This window comes from Elephas maximus, chromosome 4 (assembly GCF_024166365.1).
Source record: "Elephas maximus indicus isolate mEleMax1 chromosome 4, mEleMax1 primary haplotype, whole genome shotgun sequence".
Lineage (NCBI taxonomy): Eukaryota > Metazoa > Chordata > Mammalia > Proboscidea > Elephantidae > Elephas > Elephas maximus.
In genome coordinates, this window is record NC_064822.1 from 173,166,862 (window position 1) to 173,191,923 (window position 25,062).

General features: G+C 45.7%; 1 protein-coding gene across 1 annotated transcript in view; it reads right to left on the bottom strand.

Moving 5' to 3' along the window:
• Positions 1-2,138: 2,138 nt before the first annotated feature.
• NUAK1 (NUAK family kinase 1) overlaps positions 2,139-25,062 on the bottom strand; it is a 91,256-nt gene continuing 68,332 nt past the window's right edge. Inside the window, exons 4-7 of the mRNA XM_049884251.1 lie at positions 24,557-24,622; positions 10,850-10,969; positions 8,354-8,486; positions 2,139-6,728 (exon numbers count right to left, since the gene is read on the bottom strand). Of these exons, the coding sequence (XP_049740208.1) occupies positions 5,572-6,728; positions 8,354-8,486; positions 10,850-10,969; positions 24,557-24,622 (1,476 nt within the window). The 3' untranslated portion in view covers positions 2,139-5,571. The remainder of the gene's footprint in view (positions 6,729-8,353; positions 8,487-10,849; positions 10,970-24,556; positions 24,623-25,062) is intronic.

A 25,062-nucleotide genomic window follows, 5' to 3' on the forward strand; every position in this document is an offset into this window, starting at 1 on the left:
TATCATGTCACATCAAGTCCTCACCACTTCAGCTACCCTTGTGTCCTCGCCACCTCTTAAAAGTTACATTTTTCAAAAGGGCCTAACTTTTAGGTAAACTTCCCCTTAGTCCGTTACCATGAAAATGACGGACAGGCCCATTTGCTAATGGTGACAAGGACCAAAGAAAGAATTAAGAGTCTAAAGGCTAAGCAATGACAAGCGGGACAACAAATAAGGAAGACCAAAGAAGAATTGGTGTCTTTGAATTATGGTGTTGGCAGAGAATATTGAATGTACCACGGGCTGCCAGAAGAACAAACAAATCTGTCTTGGAAGAGGTATATAGCCAGAGTGCTCCTTAACAGCAAGGATAGCAAGACTTCGTCTCACATACTTTGGACATGTTATCAGGAGGGATCAGTCCCTGGAAGACATCATGCGCGGTAAAGTAGAGGGTCAGTGAAGGAGAGGCAGACCCTCAATCAGATGCATTGACACAGTGGCTACAACAATGGGCTCAAACATAGCAACAATTGTGAGGACAGTGCAGTGTTTTATCCAATCGTACATAGGGTCACTATGAGTTGGAACTAACTCAATAGCATCTGACAACAAGGCGAAGCAGATTGCCTTAAAATGCCCTATTTTAAAAATCAGTAACTTTTGCCCCAGGACTTTACCCTGTAAAGAAAGGACTATCGTTTCCCTTTTGCACTGAGTTTTACACTCAAGGCAACTTCATAGAAATTCTCTCATTCCATCTTCATAGCCCCATTAGGGTTGGATAAGGTAGCAATTAACATACCCATTAGACAAATGAGAAAACTGAATCAGAGCCATCAGTAAGTCCAGACTGGAATTGAAATTCTTCCCCCTTGATCCAGCTTGGGCGGCACTGACATGTCCTAATTTGGAAGGCCACAATTATAAGAATCCATCCTCTAAACCCCTACCATAACTGCCAACTTGTTAATTTAGCGAATTAAGGCTGATCAGATTAGGGCTGTCAAACACAACACAGAATGCCCAGTTAAATTGGAATTTTAGATAAAACATGAAAAAAAGTTTAATATAAGCATAATCCAAATATTGCATGAGACACACTTATACTAAAAATACATTCATTGTTCATCTGAAATTCAAATTTAACTGGGTGTCCTGTAGTTTCTTTTGTTAAATCTGACAATGCTATATCAGGTATTCTTCCAACAGACGAGAAAAGAGACGAAACTTGTAATTTTAGAATGTCAGACTTTTCCTTTGGATGGATTCCCCAATACTTCCATCTGGTACAGAACAGGAGTCTGTAAATATTTGATACCAGGGTAGGGTTTTGACATTATATGATATTCTGGCTATGATCCAGGTGTTCCTCAGTCTTATCCTATAATTCATCACTCTTTCCAAGAGTATCCTGGAGGGTCCGTTTACATAAGGAACAGGAGCAAAATGGGGCTCAAGGTGCCATCTTATTATAGGCAGGGGTGGCTTTGCCCATTAGTACGTATGGCCCATTGATCTTGGGCTCCAACAAATCAGATTAAGAATTTGTCTTCCCACGGGAGAGAGGGGAATGCCTAGGAAGGGGCCAGGCGGGGGAAGCAGAAGCCTGGGGAGAGAGCATGGCTGAGTGTTAACCTTTGATGGTGTTTCTAGTTCAGAGAAAGGAACTTGGTCAGTAGTCTCCTTCGGAAACCAAAACTGAGAAAATAGCAATTTGGAAGCCATGAAGGAGTCCCCGGGTGGTGCAGTTAATGCGCTCGGCTGCTAATCGAAGGTCGGAGGTTCGCGTCTAAACAGAAGCACCTTGGAAGAAAGGTCTGGTCACCTACTTATGAAAAATCATCCAATGGAGGCAAAAATTGGAAGGCATGGTGTAAGACAAGGTGGACCATACAAACAGGGAGGAGAAAGCCAGGCTACAAAAGCAGAGAGAATGATGCTGGTATGCAAAGAGAAGCAGAAAAGCGAGCAGGCAGTTCTCTTGGAACCCACTTTCCCCTCTCTGGTTCCAGCTGTATTTCCTCTTCTAAGAATGTCAGATAATTTCCCCTTTTGTGCTAAAGCTAGCTTGGGTGGGTTTCTTTACTCGTGACCATTCTGTCACTTGACTAAGGAAAACACCAAATAAAGAAGCAAGGTTCCAGGAGTTCAGTTAAGTTCATTGCCATTTATTTAATTTAAAAATAAAAACCAAAAAAAAAGAGAAAAACACAAATCAGTTTCCAATGAAAATACAAACACTTTGGGTGGTTATCCAGCTTTTTTTCCCTGTAGGCTGTTCTGGGCTCAAACCAATCAAACGAGTGAAAACCAATTTTGACCAGAGCCATAAAGCATGCTGCACCAATTAAATTATACCAATATATTATTATAATACCTTTGAAATGCCTTTCAGACCAATAAATAAAAAAAAGACAAATTCAAATAAAAAAGTCAACTTTTTATTACCCAAAAAAAAAAAAGAAATTAAATAAAAGTCACAACATGGATTTAAAAAAAAAAAAAAACAAATGTGCAGTCAAGTTTCTCTCTCTTTTTTTTTCTTCTAGGAATGATAACATGCCAGTAAACCCCTACAGAACATTTCCAGTTTGGCAACAAGCAGTCAGTTTGATCATTCACATTTGTACTCAAGACAGCAGGCTGGGGCAAAACACACCTGAATTCCACCCTGAAATGTGCCCCATCAACCACAAGCAGCACCTGGTAACAGGGATGGGCATTCAGACCGCACTTAGCATTTTCATTTCACCTGGGGTCTCGAAGCACTTTCTGAAAACTGATCGTGCCTTGAAATTTACCTGTAAAAAGAAGTATAATTCTACCCCTTTGGCAGATGTGTAAACTAAGACACTGAAAGGCCTACAGAGGTGAGGAAGGGGGCAGGAGAGCGGACATGGAATCTTGCTTTGTCCACTGGGTTAGGAAGGTGTCTCGCACTTTTAATTCCATGGAAATAAAACAAGCATGACTTCCTTGGCGGAGATTTGGCTGGTAGGGATGGTAGGGTTTAGTCAGGAAGCGAAGGTGCTACTTTAAAGGGATTTCCCATCTCTTCCAAGTTTTTCCTTGAAAAACAAGAGTCAATTTTACATCTAGAACCAGAGGATGTTAGCATTAGAGCTGAGCAGGACCTGAGAGACTGGCTAGTGTACCCCTCCAGCCCTCACTGAAGGGAAAACTGAGCCCCAAAGACACTGCAGTTGCCTAAGGCCAGCAGCTAGTTAGCAGCAGACCAGGACTCAACCGAGAACTTTGCCTCTTGAGTCGAGTCCTTTCTTTGCCATAATCTACTGTCTGAGTTTATTAACAAAAAGAACACACCTGTGTTTTGGGAGCGGGCAAAAGGGGTAGAGTGATTTTTTTTAAGAGAGCCACTTTTACCTAAAGATTAGAAGGATGGGAAATACTAAACAAATGCAATCACTTGGCAAAAGGAAAAACCACATGGACAAGTACATAGGTGTTATAGTAAGTTATACTGACAGCTACCCACCAGGCCAGCCAACATGCGTGAGGGGCCAGTAGTGTGGCAGTATCGGCTGGGCCTTCCGAAAAGGTTGCATAAAGGAGGTAAGGAGGCGGGAGCTTGGAGGTTACAGGATGTCCTCCGTGCACCCAATACGCTATCTACAGATTTTTCCCTTTTAACCTCTACTGGAGTTCACGAAGAAGGTGGAATTGAACGAAGAGAAATTAAGCAGCTTCGCATAATACATGCTCATCTAAACCTGAAAAAATGCACAAGCCAAAACACCAGAGCTGGTGGAAAGGGGAGAGACGGAAGCATCCCCTTAGTGAAGAGGCAGATTCTTTCTAATTGCTGTTCTTAGTGCTGTAGGTGACTTTGTTCTCATTTCCCTATGTTGTTCGTTGGTTCTTCCAAAGATAATGTCATAACTAGTCCTCCTTATACATCTAGGTGGCTATCAGAGGTCAGCCATCTTGAAATAAAGGTTTTAATCTTCCCAGGCCAGTAGAATCAGAAGTGATCCCAAAGAGACAGTTAATTCCAAATCCAGTATCCTAAAGATGTCCCATTGTGGGCGTGAAGTCCTGTCACCTGTAATCTAGGTGTTAAAGAGTATACCACCTAGTTTTGTTACTTTTTAAGGTTGGCGGTCCTTCACTTTTAAGGGGCGCCTCTTTTCTCCCTCCTCCAGAAGCGTTTGGAAGACTTCTAAGGAAATACTCCCTCTCCTACATGCTTCCTCCCAACCCACTCTGCCATTTCAACACCTTATTCATTTAAATGGATAGAACTTTCTTTTTCCCCAAAGCCCAGGAGTCCACATCCAAGTTTGAGACCCTGATAATAGCACGTTCAGATGTGGGAAAAACAACTTCTGCCCAATTTTCCTTTCTTCATCCAAATTTATACCCCAACTACACGCTAACTTCTTAGAAACAAACTCATCTACCTCTGTGCAGTCTACACTCAGTGGACAGGGAAACCGTCTGCTATCAGTAAACAGGGCGAATGGTTGCACCAGTTAATCCTTTGGAAACTATGGACAGTGAGTATTACATCCCATTGAAGGCATTCATGCAGGTGAGAGCCCAATAGGCAGCATTCCAGTTAATACTTAGACATTAAAGAAACCAAGTGGCCCCTTGCAAGTGTGGATCAACTTCCAATCATCCGTGCAAAGACCACAAAGAGTCCCCGTGCTCAATTATACACCAAAGTTTTGACCCCTGACACCACCATCTCTTTCCCTGTCCATCCCCGGGAGAAGACACAGACAGCAAGAAGCTGAAAAATCACCAAGGGCTGATTCTACGTCCTCAGCAGAGTTTAAAGCATTCTCTCTCTGACCAAGGCCCTGTCTTCTACCCGGGGTAGAGTCTAATTAGCAAATGCCACACTACTGGCATAAATATCCCAGAGGATGCCTTAAGCTAACTCCCAGGGCTTCACCAGGCCAAGGATGGTTTGAGTGCCACTGCCTCCCTTTCCATTCCTATGGCAGACATTACTATTCAACCACAGCACTCTTTTTCTATGTGCCTGGGCAGAACATCAGAACACTACTCTAACCAACACACTCAGCACTCATCGATTCAAGCTCCAGTTGTTGAAATCTACTTGCCAGCCCCATACAGTCAGAACAAGCTTGTTAATGTGAAGTGAGAAGGAGCAAGTTTTTTGGGCTCAACCAAAGCAAATGGTCCCAGTCTCTCCTGCTCCTTCTCCAGAAGCATTTGGACGACTTCTAGGAAAATGCTTCCTCTCTCATAGGCTTCCTAACAACCCAAAATGTGCTGGCCAGCACCAGCTCCCCAGGACAGCTGGTTCTCCAGAAGGTGCCATAAAGTAAATGTCAATGAGGACCCAAATTCTGACTCTCCAATCAAGAGATGGAGCTTATAGCCTTGGCTGCTTTAACCAATACAACATGGCGGAATTGGCAGCAAGCCCACTTCTCCCTTTTAGGCGCTGGCTGAAGGCTACAAGCTTAGCTAAGCAAGACGGCACCAACCGTTTCTCAATCTATTGCCATGGCCATCAAAGAGGGACCCAGCCTGTAAGCACAAGTCATTACTCTCCTTCCTCCTTTGTCCCTAACCCCTGTGTCCGGTGAGCTAGTTGAGCTTGTTGCAGATCTCCAGCGCTTTCTTGTAGACCTGAGTCACATCATCCATGTCCGTGAGGAGGGAGAAGCTGCTGTCTCCCAGCCGGTTCCGGTACCGCTTCAGGTACTGGGGCCGGGGCCGGTTCTGGAGCCCCTCAAAGTCCTGGATCTGGAGAAAGTTTTCGGCAGAGACACAGCTGCGGATGCGCTGGCGGGCGGGACGATTCTCCTGCAAATCCAGCAAGTCGAAGGAGTCGCTGGACAGGACACTGTCGTCGCTGATGACGCTGGAAGGCCGGCTGTAGCTCCGTGAGAGGCCCTCGGCAGGGACGCCGGGCTCCGCCAAGGATTCCAGTGTGGGCATTTCAGGGCTGATGAGGGCCGGGTCCATGGTGCCTGCTGAGTATTTGCTGCTGTGTTTCAAGATGCCCTTCCTCCGGCAGGAGAGGCTGTGGGCACTCACCCTGGCTGGGTCCGGGGGGCTGGGAGAGGGGATGATGCTGCTGCTCATCACATCGTTACTGTCTAACAGCTCTGAAGACTCGCTCCGTTCTGGGGAGGAGTAATAACCCGATTCTCTCTGCTGGGTCTTTTTCAAGATCCCTTTCTTGGGCATGGTGGCCGACTGCTTCGGGCTGAGTTTACTAGGCACCTCAGCCTCGGGGGAGCTAGTGAGGGGCACGCCTGTCCGGCATAAGTCCTGCTCCATCATAAAAGCAGAGGGGAAGGTGGGACTGACGGCCCCTTCGATGAAGCCGGTGCTGTGGGACCGGTGCTCACTGTTGCCTCGTTTCTTCAAGATCCCCTTGGGCCTCTTAGAACTTAACTTGGACGGGCTTTCAGGTACCATGTCCTGGCTGGACTGGGCAAAGTCATTCTCCTTCTTGGACTTCTTCAGTGACCGCTGTCGCTCCAGCATAACTTCAGAGGCACCAGGTTTGGCCAGGCCCTTGATTTTGGCTTCAGCCTCAGCCTGCAGCCCAGTGGAGCGGTGGTGCCAGTCGATAATCCGAGCCAAGAGCGGGGACTCGGAGTCGCAAAGGGCGTCACAGTCACAGACGCTGCTCTTGTAGCCCCAGTTCACCCACCAGTGGTTGGCGATGTCCTCAATGGTGGCCCGGCGATCAGGGTTCACCATCAGCATCCACCGAATGAGCCCTCGAGCATCTAGTGGGCAAAAAACAAGAGAAGTGAGGCATTAATGGAAGCTCTTGGCTTGGCTTGGCTTTGTGATGGGGTGAGCTTGAAAGACATGCTCACTTTAGGAACAACCCAGGTGAGCCCTGGCCCAGCCACACTGTTCAGCAGGAAAACAATGTCTTCCAGATTGAACACCAAAAGCATCACTCAGACTCAGAGCCTCAGAAGCACAGGCCAGCGCGCTGTCAAACCTTGCATGTTTTCCATATTCCCGAAAGAATGTCAGGGAACTACTGGCCCTTCCATCAACTCGGATCTTTATAAAATGGAGAAGGATGGGTAACAGTGAAAGAGTCCCAGATCTGACCCCGAGCAGGCCCCACCATTTCTTTGGTGGATACCACTTTTCCAAAAGGGAAAGCAGGTGTAGATTACCATGGCTTTCTTGATGCTTCCAAAGGTGTGCATGTATAAACACACAGTGCTCACAGTCATTGGGAACGCGTGTTGGCACAAAAAAGGAAATTTGGGGTAGAGATGGAGAGAAAAAGGCTCCCCAGTGGAGAGAGGAAGATGAGAAAGATAAAAAGGAGTTCAGAGGCCTCTGGCTCAGAGGGCACTCAGCTGGGACACCTGGACAGTGACAGCGGCCACACCTAAAGCTGTCCTCGCCTCAAGGCCTTCACCAGGCTCTCAGACTCACACCCAGTCTTTTCCCTCTGACATAAGCCATATCAGAGCACAGAGCCTATCCGTATGTGCTATCTGCTTACAACCTGTCCGAAAAATCCCACCTGCAAATTTCTGCTCTCAGAGAACTGGGGGAAAGTCCCAAGGAGGGTGCTGGGGAGACCACAGAAACCAACCAACTTACACAACTTATAAACTGACTTTGAACATCAAGCTGTGTTCCCCCCAAATGAGGCTGAATCATATCTAGGGGGCAGCCGCCACCTCCCTTCAGCAGCTTATGTTGGCTGATGAGTAGCTGGCAAAGGTCAGGCAATAGGGATTGGGGTGGACTGTACCTGAGAAGCAGGATGATTTAAGAAATATTTCATGAGCCTTTGTAAGGTGCCAGGAATTGTGTTGGCACTAGCAGCTGGTGACACAAATAAGGCCCCCATAGAGGTCACCTTTAAACTTCCCCCCAAAATATGTTGGCTTATTGGAAAAAACAACTGATAGATGGATAGGCAGGTATAGAGGCAGAGAGAGAGAGAGAGACGGACAGGTAGATAGATAGACAGACAAACAGACATATCTAGTATATACATACATGAAGCAGTCAAGCACGTTAACTGTTTGCACCATCCAGGAACTCCATGCAGACAAAGGAATTTATAAAATATCTTTCCCAAGATTTTAATTTATAGTGGAGAAACTGAAATCCAAAAAGGTTAAGTGACTTGCCCAGCAAGCAAACAGGTCTCCTAGCCTGCTGTGTAAAATATTTGCTCTGAAAAGCTCACTTGGAAAGGTTTGGGCAAAGCAGCCTAACAAGCTAACTTTGACAAAAAGACAAAGATCTGGGAAGAAAGAAGAGAAGCAAGAGAGTCCATACAGATGTATTAAAACAAAAGCAGACAGTATAAGCCAGGGCAGATAAGCTGACCGTTCCCCACTCAACCTCTGACCCCAGGGGCACACACCTGAGGGCTGTGTGGGCTCCCGGTACTCTCCACTGCTGATCTGCCGAATGAGGTTTTTGTGATCGAAACCATCGAAGGGCATTGTTCCGTAAACGAGAGTGTAGAGCAATACACCCAGGGCCCAGCTGTCCACCTGGAGCAGAGAGACAGGACATGTAGAAGCCTGGGAAGCAGATTCCCAGATGTCTTCCAAACCATTAGCATCGCCTATGAGCAGCCACCCCCAATGACCCCAGGAGCTGAACCGAGCACCTGGCAGACGGTCCCACAACACCTGACAACTGATACGCAGTACAGCTGGGGCCTGCTGCTGCTGAGCCTGACCCTTCTGTTTGGAACTGAGACCAACAGTCCCAATCTGTACAAGACTGTTTTTAAAAAGATTATCTAGTTGGAACCTCACTATACTTTTGTGAAGCCGGTATAGCACTTCAGTTATTTTGAACCCCATTTGACAGGTGAGAATACTGAGGCCCAAGGAAGCTAAATGGTTTCCCCAGATACCCTGCCCCAGTAATGGTAGCAAAACTGGGACTCAGGGCTCTCCACTCCTAATCTGGGCATCTTTCAGCAAACTCATATTCTAACAAGGGCCAGGCAGATAACAAACACCAACAAAGCAAGACAGAATTCAGGGTACAACATGGAGTGCTGGGGCCAGAGACAAACTGTAGACTCCGTTCGCTCATCTTGGGCAGGCAGCCTCTTCTTGGCTGGTTGCTGCCAGGTAATGGGGACCCAGCAATGCGGACCCAGCTCTTTCGGATCCTTTGGTTTTTCAAGAGAAGTCAGAAATCAGACTTTGATGTGAAATCTCCCAGTCATTAAACATTTGCTTGATTTAAAAAACAAATGTGGCCAAACAAAACATGCTTGCTGGCCAAATCGCAAGCTGCCAGTTTGTAACCTCAGAAACAGATCGTCAAAGATCAAAGGAGCCCTCATTATCTACCATAAATTTACTGGGTTGAGTTTCTGCAATTTTGTAAATTAATTCCTGTGCTCCTCCCTTACATTCTTATTTTAGAAAGACTTCTCTCACTGTAATGCCGACAGACTCTTGGCATTCTTTTCTTTACCCTCCAGCCCTGCCCCCACACACTCTCAAACAGATAAATATTTGCAAGAAACATTTCAACACACTGAGCAGCTGCTATTTAAAGGATCAATCTCTCGGTAAAGAGAACCATTTTTTGTTTTGTTTTGAAACCATCACTCCACAATTCACCCATTTGCAAAATAAAATTTTCACATATACGTATCTTGCAGTGGCCCTGGGAGCATTAGGCATGTACAGAAATACATTGCTCATGAATGAGAAGATGCAATTAAAATATATTTCCTTAGTCAAAAATACATCTTGTCAAAAGACACATGCAAAGAAGTTTGGGGGTGAGGGGTTTGATTTTTTGTTTTGTTTTGTTTCGTCTGTTTTGATGTAATAGGGGAAAACTAAAAGATAACTTGAATGTCCAAATTTGAGGAATGATTAAATAAATTATGTACATTTATACAATAAAGTATCATGTAGTCATTTAAAAGCCCTGGTTGCACAGTGGTTAGTGTTACGGCTGTTAACCCAAAAGGTCAGCAGTTCTATTCTACCAGCCGCTCCTTGGAAACCCTGGGGCAGTTCTGCTCTGTCCTACAGGGTCACTATGCGATGGAATTGACTTGATGGCAATGGTGATGGGTAGTCACTTAAAATCATGCTTTTTAAATAATGAATTCAGGATAGTTTCGTGTGTTTGTGCACCACACATGTGTAATGATCCCACTTATTAAATGCAGAGATCTACACTGAAAAAAGTCTAAAAGAAAAGTCACAAAAATTTTAAAAGTAGCCATCTTTTATGGAAGAGCCCAGGTAATTTTTATTTTCTCCTTCAGGCTTTTCTGGTTTTTCCAAATTTTCTTTCAGGTGCATGGATTGCTTTTATAATCATATAAGAAAAGATTTTCACTGACTTGATTTGTGAACTTTCACTTAAAGCACAATAAAAACTTAAAAAAAAAATTTTGTTCGCATTTTTAGGTTTTTTTATTTTATTTTTTGTGAAAATATACACAACAAAGAATACGCTATTTCAACAAATTCTACGTGCACAATTCAGTTTACCTCCTTCAAGTTGTATAACCATTTTCACTATTTTTTTCCAAATCGTTCCACCACCATTAACGTCAAATTGCTGCCCCCTGAGATTCTCATCTAACCTTTCGAGATGCTGTTGTCAGTTTGATTCCACATGGATAAATCTTTGTGAGAGCACAATGCTCAAGGTAGACAGACTTTACTAATTAGGCTAAAGCATTGTTTGATTCAAAGCTGACTTCCAGGAAAAGTTTTGGCTTGAGGTTTACGGTTTAAAGATGATCCTTGTGACCCTAGGGAGCCTTAGCTTTTGTTTTTTAAGGATTTCCTGGATCCTGTCCTTCCTCTCTCTGTCTCCCCAATTCCCCCTACACACACACACACACACCAGACAACCTGCTCACCTCTGGCCCTCGGTAAGGCCTCCCATTGACAATTTCAGGCGATGCATAAAGCGGGCTCCCGCAAAACGTTTGTAAGAACTTGTCCTTCTGGTACAGGTTGGAAAGGCCAAAGTCAGCAATCTGCAAAGAGAAGCAAGACCCACGGAAGCTTGTTAGTACCACAGTCAGTGTCTGTACTAGATCAACTCTCACCATACAGTGTACAGTGCAGATAAGATGCACCTGCTGGGTCTGTGCCCTGGGTGCCCTGGGTCCTCAGCCCTCATTAAGGACCATTCAGCACAGCAGGGCCAGTGTTTCCCAACTGCCGGCCTTGGCATCCCACTGTGTCCTAGCTGCATGCCGCCCGCTCTGTTACTTAATTCTACTCCTTTAATGGACTCTCGATCTTAACTACAATTGAGACTCAACTGAGAAATAATATCCACAAAATCATGGTCCTGAGGTTTCTGATAAACATTAAAAGTGTATAGCTATTAATTTAAAAATTGATAGTATGTGTGACCTTGTATCCTCGAAGTTGTGTGTGTCGCTCTGGCACCACCTTTTTATCCACCCACACTCTGATCAAAACTGTATTTTGCCTGCCTTGTGACCCTAGAGATCCCTGGTGGCACAGTGGTTAAGAGCTATAGCTGCTGACCAAAAGGTCGGCAGTTCGAATCCACCAGCCATTCCTTCGAAACCCTATGGGGTGGCTCTACTCTGTCCTATAAGGTTGCCCTGAGTCGGAATCTACTTGACTTGATGGCAGTGGTTTTTGGTAGCTGTGACCCTAGATGAAACAGACTCAGAGCACCAGGTTTTCTGTCATCATATTTGAACCCAAACTCTGCCACTTGCCATTTGCGTGACTTTGAGCAAGTCACTTAGCTCCTCTGAGCCTCTATTTACCCATCCATGATCCCTCCCTGGAATCCATGATCCCGTCATGTTCTAGCTCACAAGATTATTGTGAGAATATAATAAGAAATACACCTCAAACAAGGTGAGACCATGTGTGCAAAAGTGCTTCATAACCTTCAAGTTTTATGCAACCGTCATACCTAACCTTGCTTCTTTCTGCTGGACTGCATACCCCTTGGAATGATTCACTTTTGGATCTCTTGAAGTGTTTTACTTATTATGCTTTATGGCAGCACTTTTCCCTGTTTGTTACTTTATTTTATATTTAGTATATACCCTCAGTGAGATGGATTGACACAACAGAAACAGCAATGGACTCAGACTACCAATAACCATGAAGATGGTGCAGGACCAGGCAATGTTTCATTCTGTTACACATAAGGTCTCCACGAGCAAGAGCTGATTCAACGGCACCTAACAACAACAACATGTGTGCGTGTATATATATATATATATATATATATATATATATATGACCCTGGTGGTACAGTGGTTAAGAGTTTGGCTGCTAACCAAAAGGTCGGCAGTTCGAATCCACCAGCTGCTCCTTGGAAACCCTATGGGGCAGTTCTACTCTGCCCTATAGGGTTGCTATGAGTTGGAATCGACTTAACAGCAACAGGTCTGGTTTTGGGTTTGGTCTATGTACATATAAGGCAACCCCAGATGGTACAAATGGTTAAGTGCTCCACTACTAACCAAGAGGTTGGCAGTTTGAATCTACCCAGAGGTACCTTGTAGAAAGGCCTGGAAGTCTCCTTCTGAAAAATCACAGCCACTGAAAGTCCTGTGGAGTGTAGCTCTACCCTGGGCTGCCATGAGTTGGTAGTCGGAATTTAATTGATGGCAACTGGTTTGGGTTTTTTTTTTTTTTTCCTGTATATATATATATAAACACATACACACACACACGTATCTATGTATGTACATGGAAACCAAAAGGTCTGTAGTTAGAATCCACCAGTCGCTCCTTGGAAACCCTATGGGGCAGTTCTACTCTATCCTATAGGGTCACTATGAGTTGGAATCAACTCGATGGCAGTGGGTTTGGTTTTTTGTTTATGTATGTACATATGTGTGTGTGGGTAGGGGTACATGTGTGTATATATATGTGTGTATATATATATATTCTCCTTCCCTGCTAGACAGTGTGTCCCCTGAGGCAGGTTCCATATCTTTCTCTTCTGTGTCATCCACTGATCAGCAACCATCCCCAAGAAACACCTGTCGCTGGAACAGGCATTATACTTTTAAAAACACATGACAATTAACAGATAATGCATAATATCAATAGTAATAACATCAGTAAACTCAGTTATCACTTATCACATACTTTCTAATTATCAGGCACTCTTCTAAGTACTTTACATCTGTAATCGTCCCCCAAACCCCATTTAACAGATAAAGAAACTGAGGTCTAGGAAGAGCAGGTTGCTCTTCCAAGGAGACATAACCAATAAGCGGCGAGGTAAAGCTGGTGTCTCTGCACACTGCCCCGGGGTGATGGGAATACTTCACTTGTCTACGCCAGCCTCTAAAGCTGAGCCATTGCAGGTTTTCACCATCCCCCAAGCTGATTTCCATTTCAGGCTTATAAACAGGTTGGGCAATTCACATGCCCGAGGAGCAGCCCAGCCTCCACACCGCTGAGGCTCCATTTTGAGCGCTGCCCCAAGAACAAGGCTATTTTGTAAGAGTCGTCCCTGAATGCATGGAATGTCATTGAAAGCAGCTGCTGTACAATTGCCCTTAGAAAAACGCATTCTCGGGGCTCACATTGCACTTAATTGCCCTGAATTCCACTTTCTTATCAAGGCCCCTGACCGGCTTGCAGGAAGCTGGGTGGAAGTTTTATGAAGTGTGCCCCGTCTATTACAAGACGAATGGAATAGCTTCAGCCCGGAGCATCCAGCCAAGTCCCTGGGCTCCGTTCTCCCTCAGGCTGCTGGGAAGGCAGGGCTGACACAGCACAGTGTGCGTCCTGAGGGAAATACATCCCCTACCACCCAGCAATGTCTGTGGTGTCCGGGGTACCAAAAGAGCTTCCGAGTACACACGTGTGCGAATCCCCATGCACACACGCCCTCATGCCAGGAGTTCTCACACCCATGGGCTCCAAGTCTGGGCACTCTTGTTTTCTTTGCAGCCGTCCCAGAGAAGTGTGTTTATGTTACGGCCCACTCCCATCCTCACAGACTGATGTTTATCAGCCTCGCCCAGTAAAACTGTCATTGCCGCTGACACAAGATTAATAGAAATCTAGATTAGCCCATGTTCCTGGCACTTCAACAGAAAGGCAGTATTAATCAACACACACAGTTCTCAAACCTTGAACCATTCAAATTGGGCTTCAGCTCTAAGATTTAATACCATGTGGAGCTTATGTGGACTATTGATAATATGAGGGGGAATGGTCACTGGTTACATAACCTCTCAGAAGCCTCAGTTTCCACATCTGTAAAATGGGGGTAACAAACAGTATTTACCTCCCACAGTGTCAAGGTAAAGATTAAATGGCATAAAAGTGTGCAGAATGCTTAGAAGGGAAACTGGCATAGCATTGGAGCACAAATATTCTCTTCCCACCTTTACATCCAGACAGTTAACTGTGTTAACTTCCTGGTACTTGAAATAGGGTATACCCCAATGTCAGGGACTCTCCACAGAATATGAGATGGTTTTAATTTTGACTCTCAAATGAAAAACTGATTCCTTTCTCTATTCTCCTTTGATCTTTTGGATTAAGTCAAGGGGAAAGTCTCGGTTGGGCACTGGTGTTTCTTCAGCATCTCTGCATTAAAGAGAGCAGGATGTGGGTTCTGAACCTGCAGCACCAAGCTTGAACTTAATAATGCTCTTTGGTTCCCATGATATTTACTTTTGAGCTTATCTTCTGTTCACAGCAAGTGATATTGGTTTTTCATTTACATAATTAATTACATAAGGCTTCTTTTTCAGCTCAGTATGACTTTAAAAAATGAACTGAGTTAAAAAAAAAAAAGTAAAGCACATAGAGGATAATAGGAAAAGGCAAAAACCATGAAAAGAGTGAGCAGAAAACTGAAATTTGGGAAATGTTGAATCTAAGGACATCACGCTCAGTAAAGCAGGGGGTCAGCGGAAAAGAGGAAGACCCTCCACGAGATGGGCTGACACAGTGGCTACAACAATGGGCTCAAGCATAACAACGATCATGGGGATGGTGCAGGATTGAGCAGTGTTTCAGTCTGTTGTACGCAGGGTTGCTATGAGTCAGAATCAACTCAATAGCACCTAACAACAATAAACATAATAAAACCAAAATAACTGAATCCCAGAATCAGTTTCAACCTGAAGAGTTCTAAGATATGACCTCATCCGGTCCCTCACTCTGTAGGTAAAGTAACTGAAGGTCAGAGAGCTTGGGAGGCTTTGCCGAGGGTCACAAAGAAAAGCAAGGACCACACAAGTGTGAGGGCCTTTCCAACTTAAATAATTTCTCTGTGATCGAACAACAGTTGTGTATTAAGGGGGACTCTCTCACAAGTGGGTTTTGCTTTTAAAGTACTCTTTTGCTGAGACAGTTGGTAGCCTTTGGAGAGAGGTAGGTGATTGGCATGTTTGCTGATGAGAAATTGCCGACCCTCCCCCCCCCATACTATCCCTGCACTGAGCTTCTCAGTTCAGCCTTAACCCTGAAAAGGAATCTGGGAAGTCAGCCCCCATGTCCTTATTTTCAGAGTTTTTGCTATAAGCAAGCCTTTCTAGAAGCGTACCCTGCTGGATGAAATCCGGAGTTAGATAAACTGGGAAGTGATCATTCCCGTGTCTAAAGGGTTAACCTCAGATCACTGATAAGAAGCTGAACCCATAAAAAGGAAGTGTCAGCTTGCCACTGACTAACCACTAGAAAAGGATGCTAGGATGATAATAAGCGATTGTCTGGCACTCATCTGCAGTGTCTGACAGGTGGGTGGTAGGCGGGACAGATCAGAGGCCTTGGACCAGGGGTACCTGGGGTTCACCTTGGCCTTGGTGCTAACTAGGTAAGTGGTGGGGCCTGACAAATGGCTGCATTTCCTCATCTGAGAAATGGGAATAAGTAGTAGAACCCACTTCAGAAGGGTGTTGTAGGGATTGGAGAATATGCATGTAAAGCCCTGGAATAGTCCTGGTACTCAGCAGACTCTTTATAAATTACAGTTGTTAAGATAACACTGGTTATGATATCACTTTGAAGACTAAGGTGCCCCTGACCCAAACCATGGTATTTTCAACCACCTTTTATGCAGGTGAAAGCTGGACAATGAATAAGGAAGACTGAAGAAGAACTGATGCCTTTGAGTTGTGGTGCTGGCAAAGAATATTGAATATACCATGGACTGCCAAAAGAACAAACAAATCTGTCTTGGAAGAAGTAAAGCCAGAATGCTGCTTAGAAGGGTGGATGGCGAGACTTCATCTCACATACTTCGGACAGGTCATCAGGAGGGACCAGTCCCTAGAGAAGGACATCATGCTTGGTAAAGTAGAGAGTCAGCAAAAAAGAGGAAGACCCTCAATAAGATGGACTGAGACAGTGGCTCCAACAACTTGCTCAAGCAAAACAATATCTGTGAGGATGGTACAGGACCAAGCAGTGTTTCATTCTGTTATACACTGAGTTGCTTTGAGTAGGAACCAACTTGATGGCACCTAAGAACAATGATAACACTGAAATTCCCTAAGTGGTGCCAAAAGGCCTGGCAATCTGCTTCCATAAAGATTACAGCCAAGAAAATCCTATGGAGCAGTTCTACTCTGTAACACATGGGGTGGCCATGAGTCAGAACTGACTCGATGGCACAAGACAACAATCGTAACACTGATGATTTGGTTGAATTAACAACTGTTTGCTAGGGAAGACAAACTTAGGGCTGAGAACACTATAAGCCACTGAGCCAAGAGAAATAACCATTCATTTCCAAAATAAGATTCTCCAGCAGGAGAGGCTGCACCGTGTGGTGGCAAAAGTAAGGCGTGTAGGGTCGAATACTTGTGTTCAAGTCCAGACCTCACCCCTTACCAAGGCATCAAACCTTAGGCATGTTATTTATCCCTCCCTACTTTTTGTTTACTCTGGTGTGGTCCATGGACCAGCAGCACCGGCATCAGCAACACCTGGGAGCCTGTTAGAAACAGGATCTCAGGCCCACCCAGACCTACTGAATCAGAACCTGTATTTTAACCAGGTCCCCGAGGAATTCTCTTGCACATGAGCCCCTTATGCCTCCATTTCGTCATCTGCAAAATGGGAATAATAACGCAACCTACCTTGAGGGAGAGATATGAAACTAAAAGAATTGCTACATGGAAAGGGCTTAAAACCATGTCTAGCACACAGCAGGCCTTCAGTAAAAGTTAGCTATTCCTGCTTTAGGAGTCCCTGGGCCGTGTAAGCGGTTAATGCGCTTCACTGCCAACCAAAAGTTTGGAGGTTTGAGTTTACCCACAGCCACCTCAGAAGAAAGGCCTGGTGATCTATATCTGAAAAATCAGCTGTTTAAAACCCTCTGGAGCACAGTTCTACTCTGACACACATGGGGTCACCACGAGTTGAAATCAACTCGACAGCCACAGGTTTACTACTTTAACTTCTATGACTCTGTTTCCTCCACTAGAAAATGGAATTGCGCTAACCACACGCATCTGTGAAAACTAAAATCAGATTAAATGAGGTAATAATAACAACAACATGGTACCAGGGCTACGTCCTTATTAAATAACTTATTAAACCCTTGGAACCACCCTGAGGTGGATACTATTACTACCCCCATTCTGCAGATGAGGAAACTGAGGCACAGAGAGGTGAAATAGCTTGCCTGGGACGTCCTGAAGAGTTTCCTTGTAAAGCCCTTCATGAAGGTAAGTTATTGCTCTTGCGGCTGATGAGGAAATGGGCTTTCTGCATAACTCCTCAGGAAGACAGCAATTCCGTCAAGGAAGACACACTCCATAGCTCCTTTCCGGCCTTGGAGTTAATTGCTGCGGCTTTCCCCTGACAGCCTCGCTTCTGGGTTGTCAGGAAATGAAGGTAGGGAGTGGAACAATGAGCAGAAGTGAGAGGGGTCGGCTTTCATCTTCAGAAGATCTAAGCTCCAACACCTCTCTGGAGAGACTTGAAGTTACCAACCAGAGAAACCTGGGAAAGTGCTTAACGAGGGAGCAGCCAAGAGCAGCTTCTCCAGGGATGCTAACAAGCAACCATCCCGGCTTAGTACACACACACTCAGGCGTCCCTACACACTGCTCCAGCCACAGAGACTCAGCCAGCCTGACCATGGGCACTTCCACCGTTTGCAGAACTCGTCCTCGGGGACCAGCTGAAGCAAGGACCCAAAAAGTGCCCTCAAGTGACACTCTCTAGGATTTAGGGTAAGTTTGGGTGGCAGCAGTAGAAGGTAGGAGGCCCTGGGTGGTGTAAACGGTTAACGTGCTCAGCTGCCGACCAAAAAGTTGGCAGTTCAAGTCCACTCAGAGGCATCTTGGAAGAAAGGCCTGGCGAGCTACTTCTGAAAAATCAGCCCCTGGAAAACCCTACAAACACAGTCCTACTCTGATACACTGGGGTCTCTATGAGTCAGAGTCGATCTGGATCGCCATGAGTGGGAGTCGACTCAGAGGCAACTGGAATCAGTGGAGGGTAAAATTTACTAAGTACCTGGTCCTTAGGGCCAAATAGCCATGAGTTTGTACCCATCCCCATCACTTACTAGTGGCGAGAGCCTCCCTATCTGTAAAATGGGGTAACAGACCTACCCCTGCAGAGACATGGTGAGGATGAAATGAAATAGGTGTGTGGAAGGTCTGGCAGGGGGCCCAATATATGCCACTTTCTCTTTCCAGCCATCATGTCTGCTCCTGTGCTTGCTGTTTCTTCATTTGAAGAGCCACCATCACATTCCTTTCTGTTGAAACCCTACCCACCCTTCATAGCCCAGCTCAACCAGCACCTCCTCCATGAAAGCCTTCTGGTCCAGACAGACCCACCACTTCCTGCTCAGCACTTCCACAACAGATTACACATGGTGCTACAATGCATATGGCAGGCCACCTGCCCAGTCGCGGGGCGGGGATCAGAGAAGCCTTCCTAGAAGGTGAGACATTCAAGTTGAGACCCAAAGGAGGGGCAGAGGAAGAAGAGTGCGAACAGCGTTCTAGACAGAGGGAACCATGTGTGCAAACACCTAGAAGCCAGAGAGTTTGGTGGTTTTGAGGAGTTTAAGTGCTAAGCAAGGGGCCTTCTCTGACCACCTCTCTGAAATGGCACCTGCCTCTCTCCATCCTCATCCTGCATGGATTTTCTTTACCACCAGAAAATTACATCATGGAATTTGTTTGGAATCCCTGGTTGTGCAAATGGTTAACACACTTGGCTGTGAATGGAAAGTTTGCAGGTTTGAGTCCACCCAGAGGTGTCTCGGAAGAGGCCTGGCAATCTACCTTCCAAAATTCAGCCACTGAAAACCCTGTGGAGCACAGTTCTACTCTGACACCTCTGGGGTCACCGTGAGTCAGAATCAGCAACTGGTTTGGTTTTGATTTGATTTAATGCTTATCACCCCAACTGGAATTCTAAGCCCATGAGGGCTGGTGTTTTGTTTTCCTTGTGACCTCTGTACCCTTCTTGTGGCTCACCTGTTACTGCTTGTTTAACAACTGCTAGAGTCAGAGCTGCAAGAGAACAGGGAACTGATCATCTGGTTCACTTTTAAATCTCTAGTATCCAGCACAGCAGGGGCACACAGTAGGGGCTTGGTAATGTTGGCAATCAAGTAAATACTGCCAGTAGGAGAGATATTCAGTTGCTGAGTGAATCAATGCAAGAATGGATGAATGAATGAATGCAGGCAGGCATGAATATACACACACACATATATATATATTTATATATACAATTATATGAGGAGACCTAGTGGTTAAGAGCTCGGCTGCCAACCAAAAGGTCAGCAGTTGGAATCCACCAGCCATTCCTTAGAAACCCTATGGGGCAGTTCTACTCTGTCCTATAGGGTCGCTATGAGTCGGAATTGACAGCAATGGGTTTTGATGGCAACAGTTAGGCGCTCGGCTGCTGACTGAGAAGTTGGCAGTCTGAACCCAACCAGCAGCTCTGCAGGGAAAAAGACCTGGCGGTCTGCTTCCATAAAGATTATAGCCAAGAAAACCGTACGGGACAGTTCTATTCTCTCACGTGGGGTCACTGTGAGTCGGTATTGACTCAGTGGCACACAACAACAACAACGTATGAATATATATATATAAACAAACGAATGAATGAATGAATTAGTGCATGAATGCAGAGTCCTCACATTCATATGATCAAAGCCCAGAAACCCACGATGCGGAGTTTCCCCACGTGGTCTTGTTAAGCCCCAGAGGTTTCTATCTCTTCTTGGCCCTGGCCATTCAAAGCTGCTTCTCTTAATTCGCCACAGCCTCACTGCTATTGTCATTGGGGGCAACAGGCCATTTCCCCAGCACCCCTCTCCTCCCAGCTCTGGGAACTCACCAATTTCCCAGCCCTGTTTGAGGAGGTCAGCTGACCCTGGTGCCTGGACCTCTTCTGATTGCGAGGCATTTTTACAGGAGCCTTCTATGGGAATTGCCGGCATTCCATTCTCCCAGAGAGTGGGATGTGAATCTGGCCCGTTTTTATTAATTGCAAATTAATGCTATGCTGGGTGTCTATTTTAGTAGACATGCTTCCAGCAAGTACGGAATGCAGCCCAAAGAGGGACATTGCTCTCATTCTTTCTGCCGACGACTGTGTGAATATTTTTAGAAGGCACACCCTCTCGCAGGGGCCAGATAAATAACTTCCAAATCCAGATGTGCTCTTTGCAAAGCAACATCAGGCAGCAAAAGGGAGAAGAACAAGCTACATGCTCACATCAAGACTGTGGCAACATGTGACAAGTTTAAACTGCTAACATTTGTATAGGCTTCCTGGGCAAAAGCCACCCATCTTTAAAAGTGGAAGGGGGACCCACATTTAAAGAGACACCAGAGGGGACTTCGGAGCAGAACCTCAATGCTTATGTCCCATTGGCTGGAAACAGGCCATCAGTGTCAATGGCTCACCTCAGCCAGACACCAATGACACAGGCTCTCTTGAACATGGAGGCCAGCTTGTGGCCATGTGTCTGCCTGCCTTTGTCAGCAAGTGCCCTTTCTAAATATGTCCCAGCAAAACGCTGAGTCAGGAAGAGCTGAGCATATACAGCCGGAAGACAAATCGACACCAGCTGAAACGTATCTGAAAAAGCCTTGAAAGTGGGTGTGAGATGATGAAAAGAGAAGTTGCCTGGCAGTAAAAACACGTAAGTTCTAATCCTGGCTCTTCATTCCTTCACTCCAAAAACAAATGCCTCTTAGGTGCCTACTGTGCACCAAGGACTACGCTACACGCTTGGGAAACCAAGGCACAATGATTCAGTCTGTTACCGATTCACTGTGTGACCGTGGGCATATCACTTAGACTTGCTGGGCCATAATCACTACAATGAGGGGCTGGAAAATAACCCTCATGGTTCTTTCAAGCTCTAGGGTTCATTCTCAGATCCTAGCAGCATTCCTTAAACAAAGAGAAGGAAGAATTTAAGGGTTCTGAGAAGGGGAGGAGCCCCTGCGTGGTATAAATGGTTAAGGCGCTCGGCTGCTAACAGAAAGGTTGGAGGTTCAAGTCTACCCACAGGTGCCTCAGAAGAAAGGCCTGGAGATCTACTTCCAAAAAATCAGCCATTGAACACACTCTGAAACACCGTTCCACTCTGACACACAGGGGCTCGCCCTGAGTGGGGACAGACCCTACAGTAACTGGTTGAGAACGGAAAGGTTTTAGTATCTGTTTGGGATGTATGTACATGTATGTTTTACCTCAGGAAATGCCAGGAGTAAAAATTCGAAAGGAAAAACCAAACAAAAATACATGACCAAAGCCTTAATTTTTATAACGTTCTATGTGTGAGCAATTTCCCTACATAATGGGTAGGGACCCTGGGGTTAAAGGACTACTGCTTATGCAAATGAGCTGTTCTCCTGGGCCTCTGCCCCATTGTTCCCTGCACAATTGCTTTCAGAATTCTAACTATTCTTTTCCTCCACTGGGAATTCTATGACTCTGCAGAAAGCTATGTGCCTTATCACTTCTGAGACTACATCATGGGACCAGGAGGTCACACTGTACCATAGAACCCAATCCCCAGGCAAGAGGCTCACATTCCAGGCCTTGTAAAGACTACATTTACTGTTTAGAACTCTGGGGGCAGGTGGCAGGAAGAATCTGGAGAGAAAGCCACAGGGTCAATGACACAAACCCTTAGAATGTGGCCCTCAGACCAGGACCCAATTCTCTAACCGCGGCCTGTCCACCACTCCCCAGGGCTCAGGCACCTCCAGAGCAGCTGACGCTCCTTTCAATTCCCTTTGTGCAGTGGGCAGCCATTTAAACAGGTTCTCCACGTATCTGTACTTAAATGCTAAGGGCTCCATCTACAGTATTGTCTAAAAGCCTCGTGGTGGTCACTGGCTCCCCGAGACTAGGCACAGGGCATGGCACGTAGCAATTGCCAGAAAATACTCGTCAAAAGCATGAACAAATACATAGCAAGCCCCAGCAACAGGAACTGCCATTCCTCCTTGATAGATGAGGAAACTGAGGCTTACATAGGGTGAGTAATCTGCCTACAATCTTGCAGTTAGTAAGGATCAGCACTGCAACTCATACACTGGCTGTCCAACTCCAAAGCCAGTGCTCTCAACTCTGAACCATTTGCACAGAACTTAGCAGTGCGTTAAGACCTACAGCTGCTAACCAAAAGGTCAGCAGTTCGAATCCACCACCTGCTCCTTGGAAACCCTATGGGACAGTTCTACTCTGTCCTTTAAGGTCCTATCAGTCGGAATCAACTCGACAGCAACATGGTTTTTTGGTAGCAGTGTGTAGGAGTCCCTGGGGAGTACGAACAGTTAACGTGCTCAACTGCTAACCCAAAGGTTGAGGTTCACGTCCACCAGAGGTGTTTTGGAAGAAAGGCCTGGCAATCTACTTCCAAAAATTCAACCACTGAAAACCCTATGGAGCACAGTTCTACTCTAACACACGTGGGGTCGCCAGGAGATGGAATCATCTTGTTGGCAGCTGTTTTTTTTTTTTTTTTTAGCAGTGCATGAAGCTAAACATAGAGTATTTCATTCAATTCTCAAAATAAGCCAGTGGGTATTATTGTTACCTCCTTTAACAGATGAGGAAATGGGGCTAAGCGGCTTTCCCAATGTCAAGCAACTAGCAAGTCACATACCCCGAAAACTTTCTAACTGTACAGTCCATGCTCCTTCTAGAATAATCCAGCTACTCTGGCAAAAATGGAGAGGCTGTGGATTGACCACCCTGCAAAAAGAAAAGGCCACTGAGACATTGCTTCCAGGGGTCTCTCCAAAGGACGACAGTTACTAATAGTCACCGCCATGATCAGCAAAGAGAATCCAGACCCTAAAGCAACCCCATCCTTCCAAACAAGGAAACAGTCAACAAAAGAGGAAGACGCAAGGTCACTCCCATGCTTTGCCCAGGAACTGAGGATGAGCCAGCTACTAACGTCACTGGCGGCCAGTTACAGGGCTCCCCCTGCTATTGGGAGTACTAAGGCCATTTCATAATGAAACCCATGCAGCGAGCTCCGTTTATTTTGAAACTGTATTTGCTTATTTTGCAGACGTGATCAAAAGGACATTCAGAGTGCTCTGTGGGAGGCACTTGAACCCCATCGGCCAGGAAAGCTTTCCCCAGCTCTAGCAGCAGCCAGCAATAATACTCTCCGTAAAAGTAAATGTTCTGCTGCTTCCCAACAGCAAACGCCATCATCTTTTCAGTGAGCTTCCCAGTTCCAAGCCTGGTTTCCGGGGTGAGGGGTTGGAAGAGAGAAGCAAGAGACATGCAGAGGGGAGAAGAAGTAGCCAAAGAAAGAGTTCCAACTCTAAAATAATTAAGGGTCCTGCTAGCAAATCGAGCACAGTGGTTCGAACTTGACCTCATGAGTCACAAAGACACTGGTTCAAATCCTAATTCCACTACTTACCACTGTTACCTCAGGAAGTCACTTGACTTCTCTGTGCCTCAGTTTCCCTATCTTCAAAACGATATAAATGTTGTCGTTGTTAGTTGCCATGGAGTTGTCTCCGACTCAGAGAGACCTTATGTAGAACAAAACAAAACGCTGCCCAGTTCTGCACCATCTTCATGGTCGTTGGTATGTCTGAGCCCATCACTGTGGCTATTACGCCAATTCATTTGATTGAGGATTGCCCTTGTTTTCGACGACCCTCTTCTTTACCAAACATGGGATACTTTTCTAGCGATTGGTCTTCCCTGATGATGTGTCCAAAGTAAGCAATAAAATAACAGCTCTTGTTGTCAAGGTTGAATTTAAATGGTATCAGGCAAAGTATAAAATCCTGAAATACATGTTAGTTGTTATACACATTTTTACAGTGCTGATTTTAGACTGGGAGCTTCCTGAGGGCAGGGACTGCGTCTTAGGTCTCTTGTTCATTCCCCGCAAGAAGGAAAGTGTCTGGCATATAGTCGGAGGTCAATAAATGCTTGCTGAATGTAACTGACCGAACTGAACTCAGGGACTCAAGCCAAGCAGCTCTTCCTGTCCGCCTGCCAGGGAAGGAAGTGGCTGCCTTGTTTCCAGGCTGCAGCTTGAAGCAGGTTAAGCCCCCGCCCGGCTGTAATACCCAGGCCTTGCATATCAATCAACCGGGCAAGAGCTTTACCTTAATATTGCAGTTGTCATCGAGCAGTATATTTTCCAGCTTCAAGTCCCGGTGGACCACACCGTTCTGAAATGAGAAGACAGGGAGGGAATTACATGGGAGCGGTTGGGATGAGAGAGGGAGAGAAAGAGGAAGGAGAAGGGCGAGCAAAGGGAAATGTCTGACAGATTAAAGAAATGCACCAGCCCGGTGGTCCTCGCCTCCATCCTTCAGGGCTGCTCTCCCTGTCACGACGCTCCCGCCGGCGACCAGCGACAGGAGAGCATTAGTCATTTGCTGTGTGGTTAAGGGAAAAATGACTGGAATCCATTCTCCCCCAGAGCCTGTAAAACAGCAGGGGGATTCTTAGTCGGAATGTAATTCCACTGTGTGAAAGCAGTATCGTCCCAGGCAGCAGCAGCAAACAATGTCTGTCTGTGATATTAGTCCCAAGGAAGAAGCAGATTCCTCTGCTGGGGACTCAGAATGGGGGGCATACAGGCCTTGCTTGTCTGTCTGTCTGTCTG